The 21,877-nt window shown below is 40.5% G+C and overlaps 1 protein-coding gene across 4 annotated transcripts in view; it reads left to right on the top strand.

The window, feature by feature from the left end:
- Positions 1-7,964: 7,964 nt before the first annotated feature.
- Positions 7,965-21,877, top strand: part of LOC134542014 (E3 ubiquitin-protein ligase LRSAM1-like) — a 145,317-nt gene continuing 131,404 nt past the window's right edge. For 2 of the 4 annotated variants that reach the window (XM_063385821.1, XM_063385813.1), the window contains exons 1-4: positions 7,971-8,309; positions 11,270-11,383; positions 12,690-12,818; positions 14,327-14,570. In XM_063385821.1, the coding sequence (XP_063241891.1) occupies positions 8,235-8,309; positions 11,270-11,383; positions 12,690-12,818; positions 14,327-14,570 (562 nt within the window). In that variant the 5' untranslated portion in view covers positions 7,971-8,234. Of the gene's footprint in view, positions 8,310-11,269; positions 11,384-12,689; positions 12,819-14,326; positions 14,571-21,877 lie in introns of those variants that run through there. The other 2 variants (XM_063385832.1, XM_063385843.1) reach the window with 2 other exon arrangements.

The following is a 21,877-nucleotide window of genomic DNA, read 5'->3' as shown; positions in this document are numbered from 1 at the left end:
CTGGCCATGGCCCACCCGAGTCAGGCGAGCCGAACAGCAATTAAAGGCAAAACCGCGGAAACCTGAGTAGACAAGAGAAGAACCGTACCCATTCCTCCTGAAACATTAAATTAGGATTTTAGCGACAATAAAATCTCTTCCAGACACACCCGTTTGGAGTCTAGTGTAATGAGGTCACGCCTGGCGCGAGAGAGGCCGAGCCTCCCTCGGACGCCATGCCAGTTCGGCAGTTCAGCGCAGCTCATGGACCGGGGCGGACCTACGTCCCACGGAGAGGCAACATCCTTTGTCTGCATCGAAAGTAACGTCCGGTAAATATAGTCACTAATTAACAGAACCCCTTTTATTACTTAACCTCTCCGTGAGTACCCGGTCCCTTTTTCGGTCCAGGACCTAATCCGACCGCATCAATTTAAAGACACCCCGCACCACACTTGGTCAGCGGGGCTGCTCTTCAGTATACGGCACGGGCCGCCTCCCGCAACTTACAGAACTTTATTTAAGGTCACGCGCATGGCGCTGACCACAAACCCGCAAGGGAACTTGGACAAACTTAATTGCGGTGCGTGTTTCACCACAGTGGGCACAACACCCGCGCCGAGACATTTGCATACGGGATTGGCCGTCTCCAATCGTCCGCCCCCTTAATTCAGTGTATTTTTGTGTCCCGTATTTTGTATTGCTAACTTACGTTACCCGAGTAACGAGTGCCACGTAACTTGTGCGCACCCCCTTAATTCAGTGTATTTTTGTGTCCCGTACTTTGTATTGCTAACTTACGTTACCCGAGTAACGAGTGCCACATAACCTGTGCGCGCCCCCTTAATTCAGTGTATTTTGTGTCCCGCCTTTGTGTTACGAAATTACGTTACCTGCGTACCCAGTGAGACGTCTGAGACGTAACAGCGTCCGAGGCCACGTAACGCGGAACACAAACAATACGGCGCCACGGAATAACGAGTAAACACCCCCCCCCCCCCCCCGGGGACCTCTGTAGAGTGTTGTATTGTGTACGACTCGTTCCTATGAATAAAAGGTACGACACCACCACCTCAACTCCACGTCTCTTATTTAAAATCATCTCACGCAACACCGCCACCGGCCCTAGTGGGCCACGCAGGGGCACATACATCCACGACCCCAAACTCACGAATAGAACCGAGCTAGTCTGGCGCCCACCCGGACAATACGTAGCAAGAACCACCTTTTCCCACTAGGAGCCACACCGGGACTCGAGCCCGAGACCCCGGACGACGGCACGCTCACTGAGCACCCCTAAGACAGTTAACTTTCGGTGCTGGCCGTCTCCAGAGCACTGGTAACCGCGCCCCTGCGAGACTGCCGCGGCAAATTCACAGTGTTGTGTAGTGTCGTGTTTTGTTCTGTAATCAGCGTGTGTTAATGTAACTGTACAACGGCTCAGACACCGCATAGCGCATTCGCATAGTTTTGTAGCAGTTCTGCCACTGCATAGTGTATGTTAAGGGAGTACAGCATACCCATGCATACCACCGGAGAAGTGCAAGGATTAAACACCAATTTAACATAAACTGTGTCGCTTACAATTTTTCCGAACCACTCCGTCCCCCACACGGCCGAGCGGCCTCACAACCAAGTAGGGAAGTTCAGGATAGATTTCAAGCCGTGTACTTGGCATGGCACGCGGGGGCAGAGTACCCACGACCCATCACCAACGGCCTAGTGTCCCACTAGCCTGGAGCCCCCCGGACAACAGCAGCACCGCGACGCCTATAGCGCCCGTCAGGTACTTCCCGGGCCTTCTACAGAGACCGGGTGACGGCAAAAGTAATTTAAAGGGTGATATTCATATTTATGTTTTGAACAATTCCTTCGTTAAGAAATTCTTATATGCATTCTTATTTAAATATTGGGGTACCATAGATGTTGCTTGAGATTGTCTCAAGTGATCGCAAACAAGACAGTCTTGATTAAGACCATCTTATGATAGTCCTATATTTCCTTTTTCTGAGAGGGCATTCTTCTGTATCATAGTCGTTGCTTGAGAACACCATCGCATAAGCATGTTTCATAGTCTCTGAGACTATGCTTAAGAACAAGAATAAGAACATCTTTGCCAAGACTCGTCTCAAGCAATTGTTTGTTCAGATCCTAATGTAGAAAATGGATGTTTCTTGTGGACCTCGTATTTTTTAACTTATATAAATCCTGTATGGAGTGCGGAAGCAATTTTATGTGTGTTTTAAATGATTTTAGTGTTTGTTTGTGAACAGTGGTTACATTTTCAAATGCTACACAGACATGTTTATTTACATATCGATTACAGAACGAGTACAATTGGTGTGGAAGATGATGAGTTTAATTATGGTTGATTATGTTCATATAACCATCAGAAAAAATTAAATCTACATTCGTAATGGCCAGAATCCATTAAAAATAATAAAAAAAACGGTGGTATTACATCAGTTGATAATACATAATCTCCCTCTCAAATTCCTCAGAGCTTCGGTGGTGTAATGGTTAGAGAGTTCGATTTCGGACAAAACATGCCTTCGCAAATATACAATCACCCAGGGCTCTTATCACACATTACAGTCCTTCGTAAAGCGACACAACACCCATCTACACTAATACAAAATATCGTAAAACACAACTTCGGGCAGAGAAACAATTTTACAGGTTTACTAGAGTTTTAAAATAAAGCCAATTCATGTAGGGTACACTGTTCATACCCAGTAAGCATAAGCCTTCAGTAGGAGAATTCTCTGTTGTTTGTTGTATTCGCTGGAGCACTGATGTTAACACACTTTACATAGGCCTTCACCACCCACAAACTATTAACGTCTGTCCCGTTAACAAGCGCTGTGGAGCACAATCGCGAGTGTCGTCGTCTTCTTAATCAGCACACACCATTTTATTTTTCCGTGGGACGGAGCGTCCACCCTAGGCCGCGTTCTGTAGTCTACTGCTTGGCAGCGACGTCGCAAAGCTTTTTCTGTGCGGACCGAGCGAGGGGTGCGTTCTGCCAGCAGGATCTGCTGCTGACGGGGTGGGGACCGGGCTTTACTGCCGCAGGAGGTACGATTTCAGTTGAAAATAAATTTTGGTACGAGCAATCATTACCGCAAAACTTTGTGTGAACAATTTTTGATGAGACGAAATATTACTGCTGGAGATTAAAATACCTAACATTAAAAAATTTCAAATTCCTTCCTACTTGGCCTAAATTATCAGATTCGTTCAAACTTAAATCTTTCTTACTTAATGTTAAAATTTATTTTGCTATGTTGTTAAATATTATATTTTTACTAAACCAACATTTACGGTACCTTATCCTGAAGCTAAAGCAGAGTGACATTTCCACAATAAATTACAAACAGCAGTTTTTGAGTTTTTCACTGCCTGAAATGTTTTTATGAATGTTTTGTGGAGGCACATAGCATTAAAACAAGTAGTTATTTAGTATTAACAGTTATGGAGTTGCTAGTTTAGGGTAGTTATACTTGAAAAGGGGTAAGACCAAGTTAATGGTTGATTAAGTTAAGTTAGCTTCACTAAAAGCTATAGTGGAAATGATTTATTAGTTTAGGTAAGCAACATAAATATTATGATAAAATAGGTTAAACAATTTCTTACACCGTATTACCAAAAAGAACTGTATAAATGCAGCAGATCTATTTTAACAAACATTTTAACCTATTTTATAATACTATTTTGAATATAGGATATTATTAAATAGTTAGTTGCATTATATCTTAACATTAAACTTGCACATGAAATACAAAAAAGTATAGAAAGTTCTTATTTAATTCCTCTCAAGTCATACAAGTTGAAATGTACTAGAAGGTGTGCATCTTTATGGTCGCAAAACACCTCTTTTTCCAGGTGTGATTCAAGAGAATTTAAACAATAAAAAAACTTTCTCACCTCGAATGTAATAATATATACTCACAGAATCTTGCTACTGTAAATAGTCTCAAATGCTCAGTGCTCTGAGTGAAAAGTAGCAGAATTTTTAATGAACGAGTCCAGTCGGCAAGATTCGTATATGCTCGTGTCTTTTCGGCTGTTTGAGTGCTTCGTCAAGCCAGTGCTGACTGGCGGCGGAGTGAGTGGTCAGTGCAGCCACTCACCACCAGGGGCGATTGTATCCCTGGTCACTAAATCCAGTACTGGACAATTAGCAAAGCGGACCACGAGTCCAAGTGCCCAAACCCCGCATGGTAGACTCTTTTCTACTCTGTCCAACACTTCATCCAGACCATCCTCTGTCTCCTGTAAATTCCTACACGTAATGCATGCCAATTTGCATCCCGCATGAATGTGCCCAGGGTTTTCCCTGTGTCTATGCAGGTTTTATCTGGGCCCAACCTATCTCTAGTTATAGTCTAGATTTAATAGTGAGGGGAGTTAGTCATGGCGCCAATCGCTGCCATGGCTGGCCAATCCCCTCCTAGCACATGATGCATGCGACCCTCTCCCTGCATGGCTAATCCCAGCATGACTAGGCGTACAGGCTTCGGTCTGAGATGCCCCTAGGCCCCTCCCTAACCCGGACCCCTCCAAAATACACTTAGTTTTAGTTAGGTTAGGGGAAAAAAAAAATCAAGCCATAGTCGGTGGTTGTCTATCGGGGCGTGTGCATCTCTCTCGCGGGCTGTTGGCTGGGAGTTCCCTACGCCCTATTGGGTAACCGAAGGCTGGCAGTGTGCGGGGGATTTGTGGGCGTACGGGGGGCGGCCTAGCAGTGCCAACTGCTACCGACCGCGTCCCGCGGGTGGCGGATACGGGAGCCCAGCTCGAGAGTTGCAATCTTGCTGGGGTGGCTGTGAATAACCAATAGCAGTCCGCGGACCAATGGCCGGCCTGTGGAGTCGTTATTACGGCTATCGGGGTGAAAGGTAGCCTGAATGTAGCTCGGCGCGTGGCAGGAAGCAGCTTCGTCAGCGAAGGCACCGCAGCAGAGCTCAATGTTCCCTGGATGCGAAGTGTAACGAACTGCGGGCTGGAACTTGCAGAGCTGTGAACTGCTGTGCGCGCAACAGAATTGAAATGCATCGGAACTCTGAAGGAAGACATCAGGGACCTTCAGCTGGGGCTACTGTAGGTCTGGCAGTAGTAGCCTCGAGCGGCGCGACCTTCAACTGTCTCGGGGATTTTGGGTGGCAAGGTTGGTTCCCTCCCCCCACCCTGGCTTGAAAAGTACTCTGCTGTTAACCTGAAGAAGGAAGATGAAGATGGTGCAACGTCAGGCCGCCTTTCGCTCCGTGCGCCTTCAGTTCGAGATGGTTTACTGGCTCGTCTGCCCACTTCTGTTTTAACTGTGGCTGCCTGGGCAGCTGTGGCTGGGCTGACGAGTGAAGTCGCCCGCCCCTGGGGGCGCATGCGCCACTGGTTAATAATAACCCAGGAGTACCCAACCTTAAAACGCGGGCCGCAAGGCCCAAGCACCCAACTCCAGCATGGTTGATTTTTCAGCCCCTCCAACTCTTCTTACCTGGACCCTTCTTCCCTCTTGTCCAGTAGTTACCTGCTTGCTTAATGCATGATATTTGATCCCCGCATGAACCGGCCCAGGGTTTTACCTGTGTCTATGCAGGTTTTACCTGGGTCACATTACCTAGCTTTTAAGCTAGGCAACCAATGGGGCGTCAGTCATTGCACCAATTGCAGCCATGGCTGGCCAGTAAACCCCAATAAGCACACGATGCACGCTCCCTTGTCCTGTATGGTTAAAAACCCGCATGGTAGAGTATATAGGCTTCGGCCTGAGACACACTTAGGTCCTCCCCTAACCTGGACCCTCCCCTACACACTTAGAATTAACTTAGGCTAGGAAAATTAAAAAAAATAACAAAAAATTCAAGCCATAGTCGGTGGTCGTCTCTCGGGGTGTGCGCATCTCTCTCGCGGGCTGTTGGCTGGGAGTTCCCTGTGCCCTATTGGGTAACCAAAGGCTGGCAGTGCATGGGGGATTTGTGGGTGTACGGGAGGCGGCCTAGCAGTGCCAACTGCTACCGACCACGTCCCGTGGGTTGTGGATACGGGATCCCAGTTCAAGAGTTGTAATCTCGCTGGGGTGACTGTGAATAACCAATAGCAGTCCGCGGACCAATGGCCGGCCTGTGGAGTCGTTATCACGCCGATCGGGGTGAAAGGTAGCCTGAATGTAGCTCGGCGCATGGCAGGAAGCAGTTCCGTCGGCGAAGGCACCGTAGGGGATCTCGATGTGCTGAAAAAAATGCGAAGTGTAGATGAACTGCGGCCTGGAACTTGCGGAGCTGTGGACTGCCGCGTGCGCAACGGATCTGAATAGCATCGTAACTCTGAAGGAAGAGATGGCGGCACCTTCAAGTTGGGGCCTGTTGGAGCCAGTGGTAGCCTGGGCGGCGCGACCTTCAACCATCCCGGGAATTTGGAGGACAAAAGGGTCCGACTCGTAAGATAGTTCATTCGCCTGAACGACTTACCCCCACCCTGCCTTGAAAGGTCGTTGGCTGTTGACTGGAAGAAGGAAGATGAAGATGGCACAATGTCAGCCGGCCTTTCGCTCCGTGCGCCCGCAGATCCGCCAGTTTACTGGCTCGTCTGCCCACTTCTGTTTTAACTGTGGCTGCCTGGGCAGCTGGGCTGGGCTGACGAGTGAAGTCGCCCGCCCCTGGGGGCACATGCGCCCCTGGCTAATAATAACCCAGGAGTACCCAACCTTTAAATGCGGGCCGCAAAGCCCAAGCACCTAACTCCAGCATGGTTAGATTTTTTAGCCCCTCCAACTCTTCTTACCTGGACCCTTCTTCCCTCTTGTCCAGTAGTTACCTGCTTGCTTAATGCATGTTAATTGATCCCCGAATGACCCGGCCCAGGGTTTTTCCTGTGTCTATGCAGGTTTTACCTGGGTCACATTACCTAGCTTTTAAGCTAGGCGACCAATGGGGCATCAGTCATGGCACCAATTGCAGCCATGGCTGGCCAGTAAACCCCAATAGCACACGATGTATGCACTTTTGTCCTGCATGGTTAAAAACCCACATGGTAGAGTGTATAGGCCTCGGCCTGAGACACACTTAAGTCCTCCCCTAACCTAAACCCTCCCCTACACACTTAGAATAATTTAGGCTAGGGAAAAAAATTCAAGCCATAAGTATGTCAAACAATCTCTTGCTTGAGCACTCAGTCTTCACGAATCTAATCTTGTTCACGTACTATAAAACATGGCTTTTATTCGCCTCCTTGAGAAACAATTTTGTCTTCGTCAAGATAGTCTCAAGACATTGCTGAAGACGCGGCTATGAATATCAGCCTAATTTTTTAAAAAATACAAATGTTCAACTATCAATTTTTTTTCCTTTAATTTTTTCCGTCAAAATCCGTTCGTTTCACCACCATACTACCCAGAAAATTATTCCTGTATCTGTGACTGCAACTTGTTTTATTTTGCATTCTTTGCACTAATAAAATTTGAGTATCTGAAAGCCACCTTTGGGCCATGTATATAAATATAATGATTTCAAAAGTGGCACATAATTACAAATATATTATACATTTTGACTGGTATTCCGAAAAACAAAAATAAGTGTTTAGTTGTTTAATATGCTTAACCAGTACCCTAAATTAATTTCTAGTTCACAATAGGACACGGCCAGTCCCTTATTTCTAGGGGATGGGTTTCGGTGTCATATACATTGCCGTTCTGTTGCCCAAATTCCGTGTCTGATGGGATTAGCTCTTATATTTTCAATTGTGTGAATATTGGGGGACATAACATAATTATTGGTATGCCAAATAAATTTTTTTGATAACGAAATATCCTGGAATACGTGTCGAACACTTTAATGGTAAAAACATTAATGAATTGCATCTTAAAAAGTACTTTAGACTATTAAAATAACATATAACTAGGACTTGTAAGGTAGAAACAAACAGTTCTTTACTGTCATCTACTCCTTATCTACTCTATAGATTCGTAATCCCCGCTCTATCGTAGTGTTTTTGTTTTGGTGGTAATTGTGTTGATTACATTAAGTTTTAATTTATTTACAAGCGATTTGACAGCAGGAATATCTTAAAAATTCGCCAAATACTAAATTACATGTATTATAGTGAATTCGTTTTTTTTTTGCTTTAACCATAATTAATCTTTGTCAGTTTACGTTTGCAATTTGTATGATGTCATATTATTAGTTAGGAGTGAAGTCCAACAACGCAAAGTGCTTTATGTACTCACGAAGGAATATAATAAAATTTAATTGTTTACAATGCTTCCGGCATTGTTTAGCAAGAAAAAGAAAGAAATTGATTACAAAGCCAAATTAGAGCATAAACTTTATTTGGTGAGTTTAATTGTTTTAACACGACCTACGAGCGAGAATTGCGACCGCAGTATATAATTACTTTGTTTTGTACTGTGTGGACTGCTTTCTCATTTTGTTTCCTTTGAAAGTCTCCGGTATTTCTCCTTTCCCCCTTTTTTTCTTTCCTAAACCTCCCCCTCTCTACATCTGTTAAATAATTTTTTGACTCTTGGTATTAAACATTGTGTGATGTTTTATAAAAGGCATTTAACTCTTACAGTCTCTTAAAACAATATAGTTAAGTGAAGTAGGCTTATTTTCAATGAAAATATCTTGACAGATATTTATAATTATTTTATTTGCAGCTTGCTTTAGATGGTAATGTCTGGTAGAATATTGCCCATAATACTATATAAAACCTGTAAAATTCTAAAATGTTGTGCATTTATTGTAGTGCACAATAAGAGGTGTCTACTTTCTTAAATATAAAAAAATGTATAATTATCATTTAGGTAAATATGTAGAGTAACTGTATTTGCGGAAAATAAATGCTAAAAATCCGAAAATACTTTTATTATATGCTCTTTCACTTCCTCTTTTCAAAACAACCGGCGGAGATAAGAAATTCCAAATACTTTAGGAGATATCGACCTGTGCAACCATTCGACCGAGCAATGTTTGTAATTTTGCCGTGTGTTCGTGAATGCGTAATTAATAAAATGGTTGATTATGTCAGGTCAGTTACATTATTAATACTTTCAAACTAAGCCGACATTAAAAATAATGTGAATTAATTTTAATGGGTGTTTAGTTTTAAAAATTTATAATGTAACTGACCTGACCAAACAAATCGGGACAAAAGATGAACGGTAGGAACTAAAATGGTCGATTAGGTCAGGTCAGTTACATTATACTTTCAAATGAAGCGGACATTAAAAATAATGTGAATTAATTTTAATGGTTGTTTAGTTTTAGTGTATTTATAATGTAACTGACCTGACCAAACAAACCGGGACAAAGGATGAACAGTAGGAACTCACGTAATTTTTTTTTACTAATTACTTGCGCAACAATATTCAAATAACAAAAATAAAACATTAAAATTTGAAACGTTAAAAACTCAACTAAGTTAGAGGCGGGTACAATTTGTTTGCCATTAGTAAAAAAATGATGTAGTAGTTCACCTATGTCGCGAAATTAAAGAGAAAAAAATCATACTCGTAAACAAGAAACAATGGTGGCCGCATGAATGCACAGGCATTGTTATGAAAATTTAAAAAATCAATATCTCCTAAAGTATTTGGAATTTCTTATCTCCGCCTAGTTTAATGAAAAGAGGAAGTTAAAGAGCATAGAATTAAAGTATTTTCGGAATTTAAAATTTTTTTTTAACAAATATCGCCCAACTATGAAAATTAAAAAATTTGATATCTCCTAAAGTATTTGGAATTTCTTATCTCTGCCAGTTGTTTTGAAAAGAGGAAGTGAAAGAGCATATAATAAAAGTATTTTCGGATTTTTAGCATTTTTTTTCGCAAATTCCGCTAATCTACCATCATTTATATTAATTCACATACTAAATTTAAAGTTATATTACAACCTTACTAAAAAATTTTTATGTTCAGGAGCAGACACAAACAATTTATTGGTATCACATACTCAAGAACATAAACACAATATAAAATTGATACGGGGGCCGTGGCCTCGTATCTTTAATAAGCGGGGTTTTCGGTGAATGCTCGGATTTTAAGGGCGCCACCGTGCAACGGGCACGGACCTATGCGAGACTCCTTCCCAGGATCGTGATGTCGCCCATGTGAGGCGTGATTTTAATTTCCCCCTGAAAACAACCTAGCACTAATACCTGCCCACTCTCAGCGTCAGGCACGCTATTCCCTACGCAGTGGGCTCTTAGGCGTCCCACACGCCGTCACACTCCACGTAGTCACACATAGTTAAAAGTATAAAAGAATACGTTTAGATTTACACACCTGATTTATTCGGCCAACTCCGATCATACACGTACACAATTAAACTGCAACAAATGCCCGCGGCACGAATCGATTTAAGTGTAGTGACCAACCACGTGGTCACACCTCGACTTACGTATTTAGTTTGAAAAAAGACTGATACTGGTCGCAAGGTAATTATTTAAGCAGTCCCCCGACAGAGAGACGCTCAGAGGACTAAACGAAAAAGATTTGAAAAATAATTAAAGTTGAACAGAATTACTAAGCGGTGATGAACTAGCGGTGAGGTCCCCGGAGTGCTAAAGCGTCTGTTCTCGGTCGTTGATGGCAGAAGACTGAGGTGAGCTCATGGCTCGGCTAGCCTAACAGGGCGTCCTCCCGCCGAAACAATTGCCGTTAATGGTATTTCTGAATTCGTGCCACGGTAAACTAAAATAACATAAAAAAGATTCTTGAAATATTACATGATAATTACTGAAAATAAAAAAAAAAAAAGATCATAAAATTACAATCATTAAGAATAATATTTAAATATTGTCTGGCTTCGGTTTCTGTCGGTGTGCTTCGGGAATGTCTGGAAACGCCCTTATATTTAATTACACAATTTTAAAATAAAAGTACATAAAGACCCTCCCGGCTGATCTGCCGTCACGTCGCACTCGAGGAACAATAAAAACAATTTACACATTTGAATTTAATTATATTTTAGGGGTGCGGCGCACTGGCTCTACAGCGCCCTCTTGCCGGGCAAACAACACACGCACGCACACGTAAGCGGAAGGTTTGAATGGAGGGTGGGTGGTGTTTGGGCGGTGGCATATCGGACTCAATAGGGGCCGCAGGCCCGGACGATGTCAAAATAAAGACTGGGTTTACTAGATATCTAAACTAGTTCGAATTGGAAGTCAGTCGCATTAGTAGTTTTCATGTGTATCTACGTGCTGTTTTCACATTTATAAAGTGAAGGATAATTTTTCTTGGAAAATTAAACTGTAAATATCTTACTTTAATTTGAAGCAATTGTTTCAGGCGAGGGAAGATCCTGAGCCTGTGTTTGATCTGTCGGACTGTGCGCTGAGACATGTTCCTGCCGGAGTCTACTCACTCTGCAGGGTGTTTAGAAAGGAGATGCTTTACCTTCAGGTTTGTGCCGTTTGCAAAGTATTCACTCTTTTTTTTTTTTCCCCATTAAGTTACACTATTGGAAGCGAAGTAATGCAGTGGCTAGACACTCGACCCTGGTTCTGGTATTGACCATCCTGATACCTATTGGTTTTCCATGGTTAACTGAAATCACTCCAGGTAAACACAGGATTGGTTCATTACCATAGCCCATGGCCGATTCCTGTCCTGATATCTATGGTCTGTGTCATGTGTTACTGTTTTTAAGGTTCTGTCTGATATGCCATGTTGATTTTTTTTTATTTTTTTTTGTCATTACCTTTATTTAATGGCTAGGTATTTCTTAAATTTTAACTGAATACCTCCCTTTCATTTGTTTTCTGCCACAAATATTTTCAACAGATATTTACTTACTGTGTTACTGTAATATCATGGGAGTCTTCTTAATTATCATAATTTGTGCACCTTTTACATCCATGATATTACACTAAGTAAATTTCTGTTGAAAATATTTGTGGCAAACAACAAATTCAATGGAGGTATTGAGATAACATTATAAAAATAGCATTTAAATACAGGTAATGACAAAAAAATCAACATGGCATGCGAGATTGAGCCTTAAAGACTTTTCCCAATAAACTTTTAATAAAATAAAAATTAATTTATATGACATTATTCTTTCAGTCTTAAATAACTACTACCACATCCATAATCAAATGTTGGGGAAAAAATATTTAATAGAGGGAACTATATGGCTTTTGAAACAATTTCTGTAATTTATTTTGTATTTTTCTTAGTTTATTTTGCCTCTAGTTTTTTTTCTTCTCTGTATAATCAATGAACAAATCAAGATGGATGCAATAGGGATACTATAACGATAGAATTAGTTAATTGTGTAGTTCAGTAGCTCTTTTAAAGATGAATGAACAAAATAATATTTTTTGGAGTCTACACAATTAGTGCTCTGTTATTTTCCTTGAGGATTGACATTGGGGCGAATACCTGCAAAAAGTACTGGTTTTGCTTTTAGGAATTCTGAAAAAGGAAAATAACTCTCTCAGGTTCATACATCAAAGAAAGGGGCAAATAATCACTGAAGAACTATTGTGCTGTGAGCAACTTTAGAGTTCTGTCTGATTCTGGACCACTCTTAGAGGACAAGAGCTATAGTTTAAAAGTGTGCGGGGAATCATATAATTCTCAGCTGTCTCTTCTCATAAATATTTAAACTTATAAATATTTCAAGTTGAACTTTTATATATATATAAAAAAAGAACATACTGTAGAGTACATCTGTACCAACTTCCTAATCCCATGCTTGTTGCAGGAGAATCAGCTGACTTCACTAAAGGGTGGTGGCAGTCTGCAAGACCTATCCTTGCTTTGTGTCCTCGATATTCACTTGAATCAGTTTACGCACCTTCCTGAAGACATCCATTTGCTGTCAAATCTTAAGGTTGGTAGCTGTTTTTGTGTTGGAAAGTTATTATTTTTTAAACAATATTGTACAAGTTGCACATACTCGTGTATTTAGAAGACTATGGAGGTTGTAACATGGTGACCCTCAGGGCCGGATTTAGAGGTCTGGAGGCCTCGAGGCAACAGATGAGCGGAGGCCCCCTGGCCTCAAATTATTTTCCAAATAAAATGAACAATTATTTTCTGTTCAGTTTTCCAATAAATAATGTATTGTGAAATCAAGTAGATTCTCTTAGTATTTAAAAAACATACATAAATATATAATCGGAGACAAGAATAATATGAAATTAAATTTTAGTGTTAATGAACGGAACCTTCTGAGCTTTTTTCGCCGAAAAATCGTTGATTTCGCTGAAATCCAATTCCCGGAGTAAATCTCTTTCAATGCTCAGGAGAGAAAGCTTCGAAACGGTTTTGTCCCATCGTGGTTCGGAGCCTATTTTTTATAATTTTCATTTTTGAAAATGAGCGCTCTCCAGTGCAATTTGTAACCATCAAAACCAAATACATTATTGTCAACGCTACGACGGATCGTACAGACAAAAAACGGGGGAAACAGGTATCGTCGTATCTCGTATTGACACGCAAATACTGGGAATAGGCTGACTAGGCATTTAGATATTTTACTGATTGCCTGATTGGAGTGAACAAATAGCCTATAGATAAATTATTTCTGTTAATATTTAACAATAATATAATCATGTATGTACAAAGTACTGTAGGTAAAGGTAAAACAGCGAAAAAGAATATCAAAGGAAAAGATGTTTCCTAGTGTTTACTTGTCGGAATTTGAATGATTTTTTTCCCGGAGTGTCTATTGGGGGGGGGGGGGGGGGGGGCCCTCCGTTTGTGGAGGCCCCGGTTGCCCTCCCCAAAATCCGGCCCTGGTGACCCTCACTCCACCCTTTCTTCTTCAAAGTGATTCCTATTAGCTCTTGGCTACTACTGCCACACATGCTCAGTACCATCTTAAATATTGTTTTGATACTTTGAAACCTCAACTTTATTGATACACTACAGCCTGTTACTAATAAATTTATATTTTAAAAGCTGGAGACAAATTTTCTGATTTTAATGTTAATATTCCAGGTATTGAAATAGCAAAGTGAAACTCTTTAATCCGGCACCAGTTGAGCTGCTCATGTTCAGATATTTTTGGGTGGATTCCAGCTGTTCACTCTGGCCGACAGGTCGCATCGCTGCACTACCTGTATTTTTAGTTCATGTGGAGTTCATTGTAACTGTCAGTTTTTCAATTTCAGTACTGTTTTCCATTTTTCTAGCGGATAACAAATTCACATTTTCAGATTTAGTATTCCCATTAACAGTATATTAACATTATTTTTTTTTGGTGAAGTCACCAATCTGGCATGGCCGTGGTCCCGTACGTGTCTGATTAAAAAAAAAAAAAAAAAGAACCTCCCCGTAGTTGAGTTGTGTGGTTGGCAAGGCCCGAGGTGTATCGGGATGTGTTGGTGCTGACAGGTCCTGAACGCGAGCTGCAACCGGCTGAAGGCACTGCCGGAGGGCGTGGGTCGCCTGGCCGGCCTGGAGCGGCTGGATGTCTCGAGCAACGAGCTGCGGGGACTGCCCGGCTCGCTGGGTGCGCTCGGGCGCCTGCACACCCTGGACCTGCGGGGCAACCCGGGGCTTTCCGCTCTGCCCCCCGCCCTGGGCCGCATACCTGCCCTGCGGCAGCTGCTGCTGGACCCCGGCCTTGCCCGCGCAGGTAGCCAGGCTCGTACTGGGTATAGGTGTTAGGTCAGGGTTCGTACGGTCCTTAGTAGTCCTTAAAAAGTCCTTAATTGTTACTATTCATTTTAAGGGCCCTTATAAGTACTTATTTTGTCTGGTGGTCCTTAAAAGTCCTTATTTTGTTATACTTTATTCATCAAATTCACTTTTTTTTCTTCATTCTTTTCAAGTATTTAAAATAATATTTTGGAATGAGCAGTGTCAATAATGTCTAGAAATTTGCATCGTGTATTTGAAAATGATGTTTTAATTTGTGTACGTGACGTGTGCTGTCGTTGACTCGCTGTGTTGCAAAACGTGCGTACGTTCTTGTAAATGCACCAATATTTATGGTACTCAGGACACTATAATTTAAATCTGGTATCTACCTTGGAGGTTTAATTTGGTGTATGGTACGACAATTATCGCGTCTTTGTTGTACCGTAGGAGACTTTACAAGGTCTGGCAACACTCTGCTGTTGCCAACGTTCTGCGTGTGCGCTCTCCGCTCTGTACTTTGATCCACGTGTGTATGTGCATTTTTACGTAGGCCAAGGTGTAATGTTTGTGCGCTAACATGCCAGGGAAGTGCATTTTTAATAATTTATGGCTTGATAAAGAAAGTTATAAATTGTGGCTGTCCCGGGAAACGACAGACAAGCATAAAGCAAGATGTCGGCCGTGCGGAAAAGTTTTCGATATAGGCCGAATGGGCGAATCGGCCTTGAAAGCACACATGTCAGGTGAGTGTAACATTTTCGTGTATTTATTAATATTTTTAAAATTAATATTATACTTCATTATACATAAGCTTGGTTCACTTATCGACTTTGAACAAACACGTGGTTTTCAATGTTTTAAGAGTATTACTTACGCAAATTATAAAGGCATACAAGACATGATTGCTTGTATCATTAATTTTTGTTAAAAGTAAGAAAACTTTAAAGTATTTTTAATATGAATTACTACTTAAAAAGATTTTCAATATTATTTCTCAGCCGATGTACTTGGCTGAAAGGATAACCTCCGAATTCACTTTACTATTTCAAAACGTTTTGAATATGATTGTCATACAATACTATATTTTTTGTAGGAGCAAAACACTGTTCATTGATGGAGGAGAAGAGTCGGTCACTAGGATTAGGTGATTTTCTCAGTCGGAAAGCAACAGTGCTTGAGAACAAAAGTGATACAACTGCTTCCACCTCAACTGCTACAGCTCCAACTGTTCAAGCATGTGATTTGCCAACCGTACATCTAAGTACTTCTTTGGATTCCTTTGCTTCTAGAAAAGAAGTACTTGATGCAGAAATTTTGTGGACTTTGAAATGTGTTCAGAGTCACTTCTCCTACAAGTCATCTGAGGAGTCTTCAAAGCTTTTTTTCCTTAATGTTCCCAGACAGTTCAATAGCCCAACAGTTTTCTTGTGGTGAAAAAAAAGTTGCATATTTGTGTCATTTTGGTTTGGCACCCCATTTTCAAACACTTCTATTCAAGTATTGTCAAGAAATCAGCCACTACGTGTTATTGTTTGATGAGACATTAAATAGAAGTACTCAGCAGAAACAAATGGACATTCACATTGGGTTCTGGCACACGGACAACACAGTCCGAACACGGTATGTTACATCAGCATTCATTGGACATGCCACAGCGGAAGATTTGCTGAAGAATTTTTACTGTTCCACACAGAAATTGGATTTATCCAAACTGATTCAATTGTCTATGGATGGACCATCTGTAAACTGGAAGTTCTACAAATGTTTGCAGGAAGACCTCAGAAAAGAATATAATTTTGAATGCATGGACATTGGGAGTTGTGGTCTTCACATTTTGAATAATGCATTCAAGAAAGGTGAAACAGCCACAGAGTGGCATATATCTTCTGTTCTTGTCTCCCTTTATTCATTGCTGAAAGATGCCCCAGCAAGAAGAGAAGACTTTTTAAAGGAATCCAAAACACAGAAGATGCCTGTGAAGTTTTGTTGTTGCCGCTGGCTAGAAAATGTTCCTGCAGCTGAAAGGGCATTGCTAATTTGGGAGGATGTTTCACAGTATGTCAAAAAAGTTGAAAAGGGGACTTTGCCAAAAGTGTCATGCAAGTCATTTGGGATCAAGGGCGCCCATATGATAATTTGTAGGGGGGGGCCAGACTTAGGGATCGTCCATTAATCACGTGAGGCTCGAAAAGGGGGGGGGGGGGGGGTGTCGGGAAAAATCACGAAATATCACAATGTTGGAGGGGGGGGGGGGGGGTGTATAGAGATATCACGTGTATTTATTTTTTCGCCCGATTTCTACTAAACCGAAAAGCGATGCGTGACCTTGACTCGCCCTAGCCAGGCAACAATATCCCCGCCCGCCGCAACATGAACCACCCGGCTCGGCTTGCCAGTCGCCAGTAAGACTGTGAATGTGGCGCCGAATACATGGGTAAATCACATATAAGCCTTTCCTTTATTATTTTTATGCTAGTGAGAATAAACCTGCAACCTTAATGTGTGTCTGGACATTTTTATCACTGTGCTTAATTTTAACATACTAGGAAGAAGATAATATTCTGAATTTTTGAAAAATATTTTGTACCAAAAAAATACACGTGATTTATTGTGAGGGGGGGGGGGGGTAGTCTAAAACCTCGCCACAAATCACTAAGGGTGAGGGGGGGTTAAAAATTTGCTTAAAAAAAAACATCACGTGATTAATGGACGACCCCTTAGGGGTATGAAGTATTTTTAATATTTTGGAGGACTTAACTGCGGCTTGTTACTAGCCATAAAATAGTTCCAGTTCTGACCCTATTAAAATTTTTTGTCCAGTTACTAAAATACTAGACCACAGTACTCATTTGCCATAAAAAAATCTATATTAGCTACTTTATTAATTAATTATTAACTATTTTATTGAAACAAATGAATTTTTAGCAACAAAAATGCAGGAATACAGTCCTTATACTTTTACCGCGTCTTGGGTACACGGATATTAAGAATACAGTTCTTCAACTAATTGCTCTCTTTGCCCATAAATAAATATCGCGTACAAATTAAATTAAAATAATTATAAAGTTTAAAACGTGTTGGTCAAAAGATTCAACTTTGGGAGAGAAACGATTTAAATATGTTATCACAGTCAGAAAACAGTTGTTTTTAAATGTAACACCTGTACTACGCTTATAATTATAGTCAATAATTGTTTCACAATTAAATGAATATTACTATGTTTCGATATGAATCATAATTGCTTATCATTTAGAATTAGCACAGATGGATTCAGTTGTCGATGACTATAAGTTTATTTAGTGATAGAAAAGCGCAGAAAAAATTAGTTTATTATTTAACTAGACAATTTAACCAAACAGTATTTAGAGGTTAAGGAATTAAGTGACAACAAAACCAATGAAAATAATCGAAAATTTCTAAATGCTGACATAACTCATGTCAGCTTTCCACAGAAGAGTTTAGTTCAGCGCAATTAATCCACACAAAACAACTGGACACTATGTCGACGCGTATTTTAAGGATATAAGAAGATCCACGTCACAGTATATATTTTTTTTTTCGTGTCGTGTGGTGCGGGCCCCCATTTGTGGTGCGGGCCCATAGGCTACAGCCTAGATAGCCTGATTTTACGGAGCCCGGACTCAACGAAGCCGCGATTTTACGAATACATTTTTCAGGAACCATCTAAAATTCGGAAAATTTGACACCAAAATTTATTTAATAAAAAATTAATAAACACTATGAAAACATATAAAAATATTAATTTTAATGCACAGCGTATTCATATTTTTAAGCTAATACAACATCCATTTACCGTTAGTGAATATTGTATACGTTATTGCGTCATCAAACTCAAAATCGAAAAGAAAAAATGGACTAGGTACACTATTTGTCGCATAGTTCGAAATTTCTTCGATTGAAAAATTATGTCAAGGCCGTAAAAATATTTATTTTACCGCAAATGAACTATACTCAACATTCCTTACCCATTCCAACATTTCCAGCTCGTGAGCATAGCAACTGAGCTTGAAACCTTGTGAAGCGTGAGAGAAAGAAACGATATTGAGTAGCTACTTCCTCTCCTTTCCGCTAATATCCAGCAACCCATGCCATTAGGTATTATCTTGACATGTGTCGCATTCATTACCTTCGCTGCATCGGTTTGCCAGTAAAAAACGCTCAAAAATGGTATAAGTGACGCAGCAAGTAGACGTGACGAGCGGTTTTTTAACTAAGCATTTTTTAACTTACTATACAAACAAATAATTCCCTATGGCTATCACAAATTCAAGGGATGCTCGCACTAAAATGTACTGTGTTTTTAATGAATGTCTGTCGTTACAGAGCAGCGTTTTTCTTCACCAAATAAGCCTATGATTAGAGACCGTAAAAATTCGCGGATTCCTTTCGAGACAGGCTGGAATCCAAACTCGTTTAGCTTAATGCTGCGTCAGTGATTGGACCGCAATTTACCTGAAGGACTCTGAGCCAATGGCAAACACTCAACAAAAGAAGTATCGAATCATAAGAATCGCAATAAACAGGTGTCCCGAGTCGGTAGCCAATAGCCAGGTGATATTTGCCCGAGTACATAGAGAATCGTGGAGTCTATCCTAGTGGTCATTGAAACCGCGAATTTTTCCAATCCCTACCTATGATCACTTTTATGAAACAGTACAGGTGTACACTGAACTGTGTGCTTGTTCTCCTCGATTATGTTACTAAAAGTGCGTTCATTAATATTTTTCAAGCCGATCTGTTAAAGATTAACTGATAAATATGATAAGGTAAAGTCCATAAAAATGCAAGGCAGGGAATTCTTCCAGCTCATCAACCCTACCCTGGATAGTCTCGTCTGTGTTCAGTCGTCTCTGGCAAGGAGTGGACAAGTTTGCAAACTCAAATATAAATTTATTTTAGTAGCACGCGTCTTACGAAAAGGAAAGATATCCAAGAAAGGCATGTCGGACAACCTACTGTCACCACACAAAAGTTAACATGATGCAATGAGTGGTGCAACTGTGTTTAGTCGCTGTGATGTCACTTTTATATCACTCGTGCAATGAGGCAAGTTGTGGAATGTTAAAAAAAATAAGGGAACGCAGGGGAGGGCAGAGGGCAGACGGCAGTCATTGTTTTTACCATTTAATATTATATATATTCCGTTCAATAAATTATAACATCTATCTTCACGGGATGGGGTGTTTAAAATTTTATGAAGATAACGATTTTACGAATGCAATCCAAACGACCGTGAGCGTACGTAAAATCGAGATTCCAGTGTAAATTGCTTCCGAGTCTACTGAAGGTAGCGGAATCCTTATTCCTTTAAACACTTTTGAAGGGAAAAAGTGGTTTTCCTCTAAATTCAAAATTCCAAAATAAATTTTACGTTGTAGACTTTTCTGAAAAATAATTCTTATTTGAGTAACTTTAAAGGTGTTAGCTTACCTTAAAAATTGTTAATATTTTGAGCGGATGTGACGAATGAGGAAAACTAAGAAACATTACATAATAACAATCGTTTTTATCTTTACACTTTTCACTGATTTATTTACACTTAAGTTATTTATACTGACTGAATACACTAAACTAAATCTATACCAGATGCATAAAAATGTAGACCTAAAGACTATTGAAAAATCTCTGTTTTGAGATGTTATTTGTGAACATTCACATTATTATGACGAAAAAGTAGCAAAACATTTCGCCGTCTACAAGTACATGTCAACTGTCGCGTCGTCTAACTCTAACTTGTCTAAATCTGTTGTGTTGTGTTATCGCGTGAGCTTGGGCGGGATTACGAAGGGGAATGACTCGCCATGGGCGTTGCGCTTGAACAGCGTTTTCTCCCTGTTCACAACACCTTATATCGCAGCAGCAGAAACTAATGCTTGAACTAACATTAAAAATGAAGTAGACGTGTAAAAAACGATATACAATAATATCTTCGTGTTGAAACATTTCTACATAATACCGAATTTAAATAATTTTCTTTAAAGTAAAACACCTGACTACACTATATATTTTTCCTTTTCTGAAAGCTAGGGGGGGGCCACGGCCCCCCCCTGCCCCCGGGTATGGGCGCCCTTGTTTGGGATTGTAGCTGAGGCAACAAAAGACAAACTAATGACAGTGAAGTTAAATTTTTTTATCTCATTGGCAAAAATTGTAAAACCATTTTTAGAACAGTACCAAAGTGACAAACCATTGCTGCCTTTCTTTGCTAATGATATTTTACAGCTAGTTAAGAAGTGTACACAGCTGTACAATGTTCTGAAACCTGCACATATTGATGAGTGTGTGTCTACAGTTGATAATTTCTGTAAGTTTGATTTTTCATGCAAGAAATTCCATGCTTCGCCAAGTGATATGAGTTTAGGATTTGTTGCCGACAAATTGTTGAAAGAGAAACTCTTCAAGGAACATGTAAAAGAAAAGCAAGTAGTTGTTTTGAAGCATGAATGTCAAAATTTTATTTTGACTATGCTGAAGAGCTTGATGGCCAAGTGTCCAGTGAATTTCTCTCTTGTGCAAAATGCTTCATGTATAGACCCTTCTCTAATGGCTAAAGATTCTGTTGGCTGCAATAGCAAAATGAAAAGCGTTCTGACGTACTTTGTCCAAAAGAAGAAGATTTTGCCTGAAGATTGTGACGAGATTTTGATTCAGTTTGGAGACTTTATGGAGAATGTTGTCAAACATTCACACTGCGAGTTTTTGAATTTTGACCGGAAAGAAGGCCTAGACACATTTCTTAGTGGCTTCTTTATAGGCGCAGCATACGAAAAGGTTTGGAATGTAATTAAAATGCTGTTGATTTTGTCACATGGACAAGCTTCAGTAGAAAGAGGTTTTTCTGTGAATAAAGCTTCTGAAGTAGAGAACTTGAAAGAAACTTCATTGGTGTCCCGTCGCACAGTTTATGACTACATAATGTATTGTGGTACCATCTATGATGTGCCAATAACAAAAGAGCTTAGGATGTCAGCTTCGTCTGCTCGATCCAGATACATGCAGTACTTAGAGGATCAACGTTCTCAGAAAAATACAGAGAGTGAACAGGAAAAGAGGAAGGTAATGTTTGATCAGCTTGAAAAATTTAAAAGGAAGAAGATATGCTTGGAAAAGGACATAGAAGAATCTGAGAAGTCTATTGATACTCTTGCACAGAAAGCGGAATCTTCCAGAGACATAGGACTTTTCATTAAGTGCAATACAATTAGAAAAGAAATTTCTGAAAAGAAAAGGGAGCTCTCTGATATTGGAACCGAAATAAGTGAACTGTCAAGAGTGGTGAAA

This window comes from Bacillus rossius, chromosome 1 (genome assembly GCF_032445375.1).
Source record: "Bacillus rossius redtenbacheri isolate Brsri chromosome 1, Brsri_v3, whole genome shotgun sequence".
Lineage (NCBI taxonomy): Eukaryota > Metazoa > Arthropoda > Insecta > Phasmatodea > Bacillidae > Bacillus > Bacillus rossius.
This window is presented reverse-complemented; position numbering and strand designations above follow the sequence as displayed.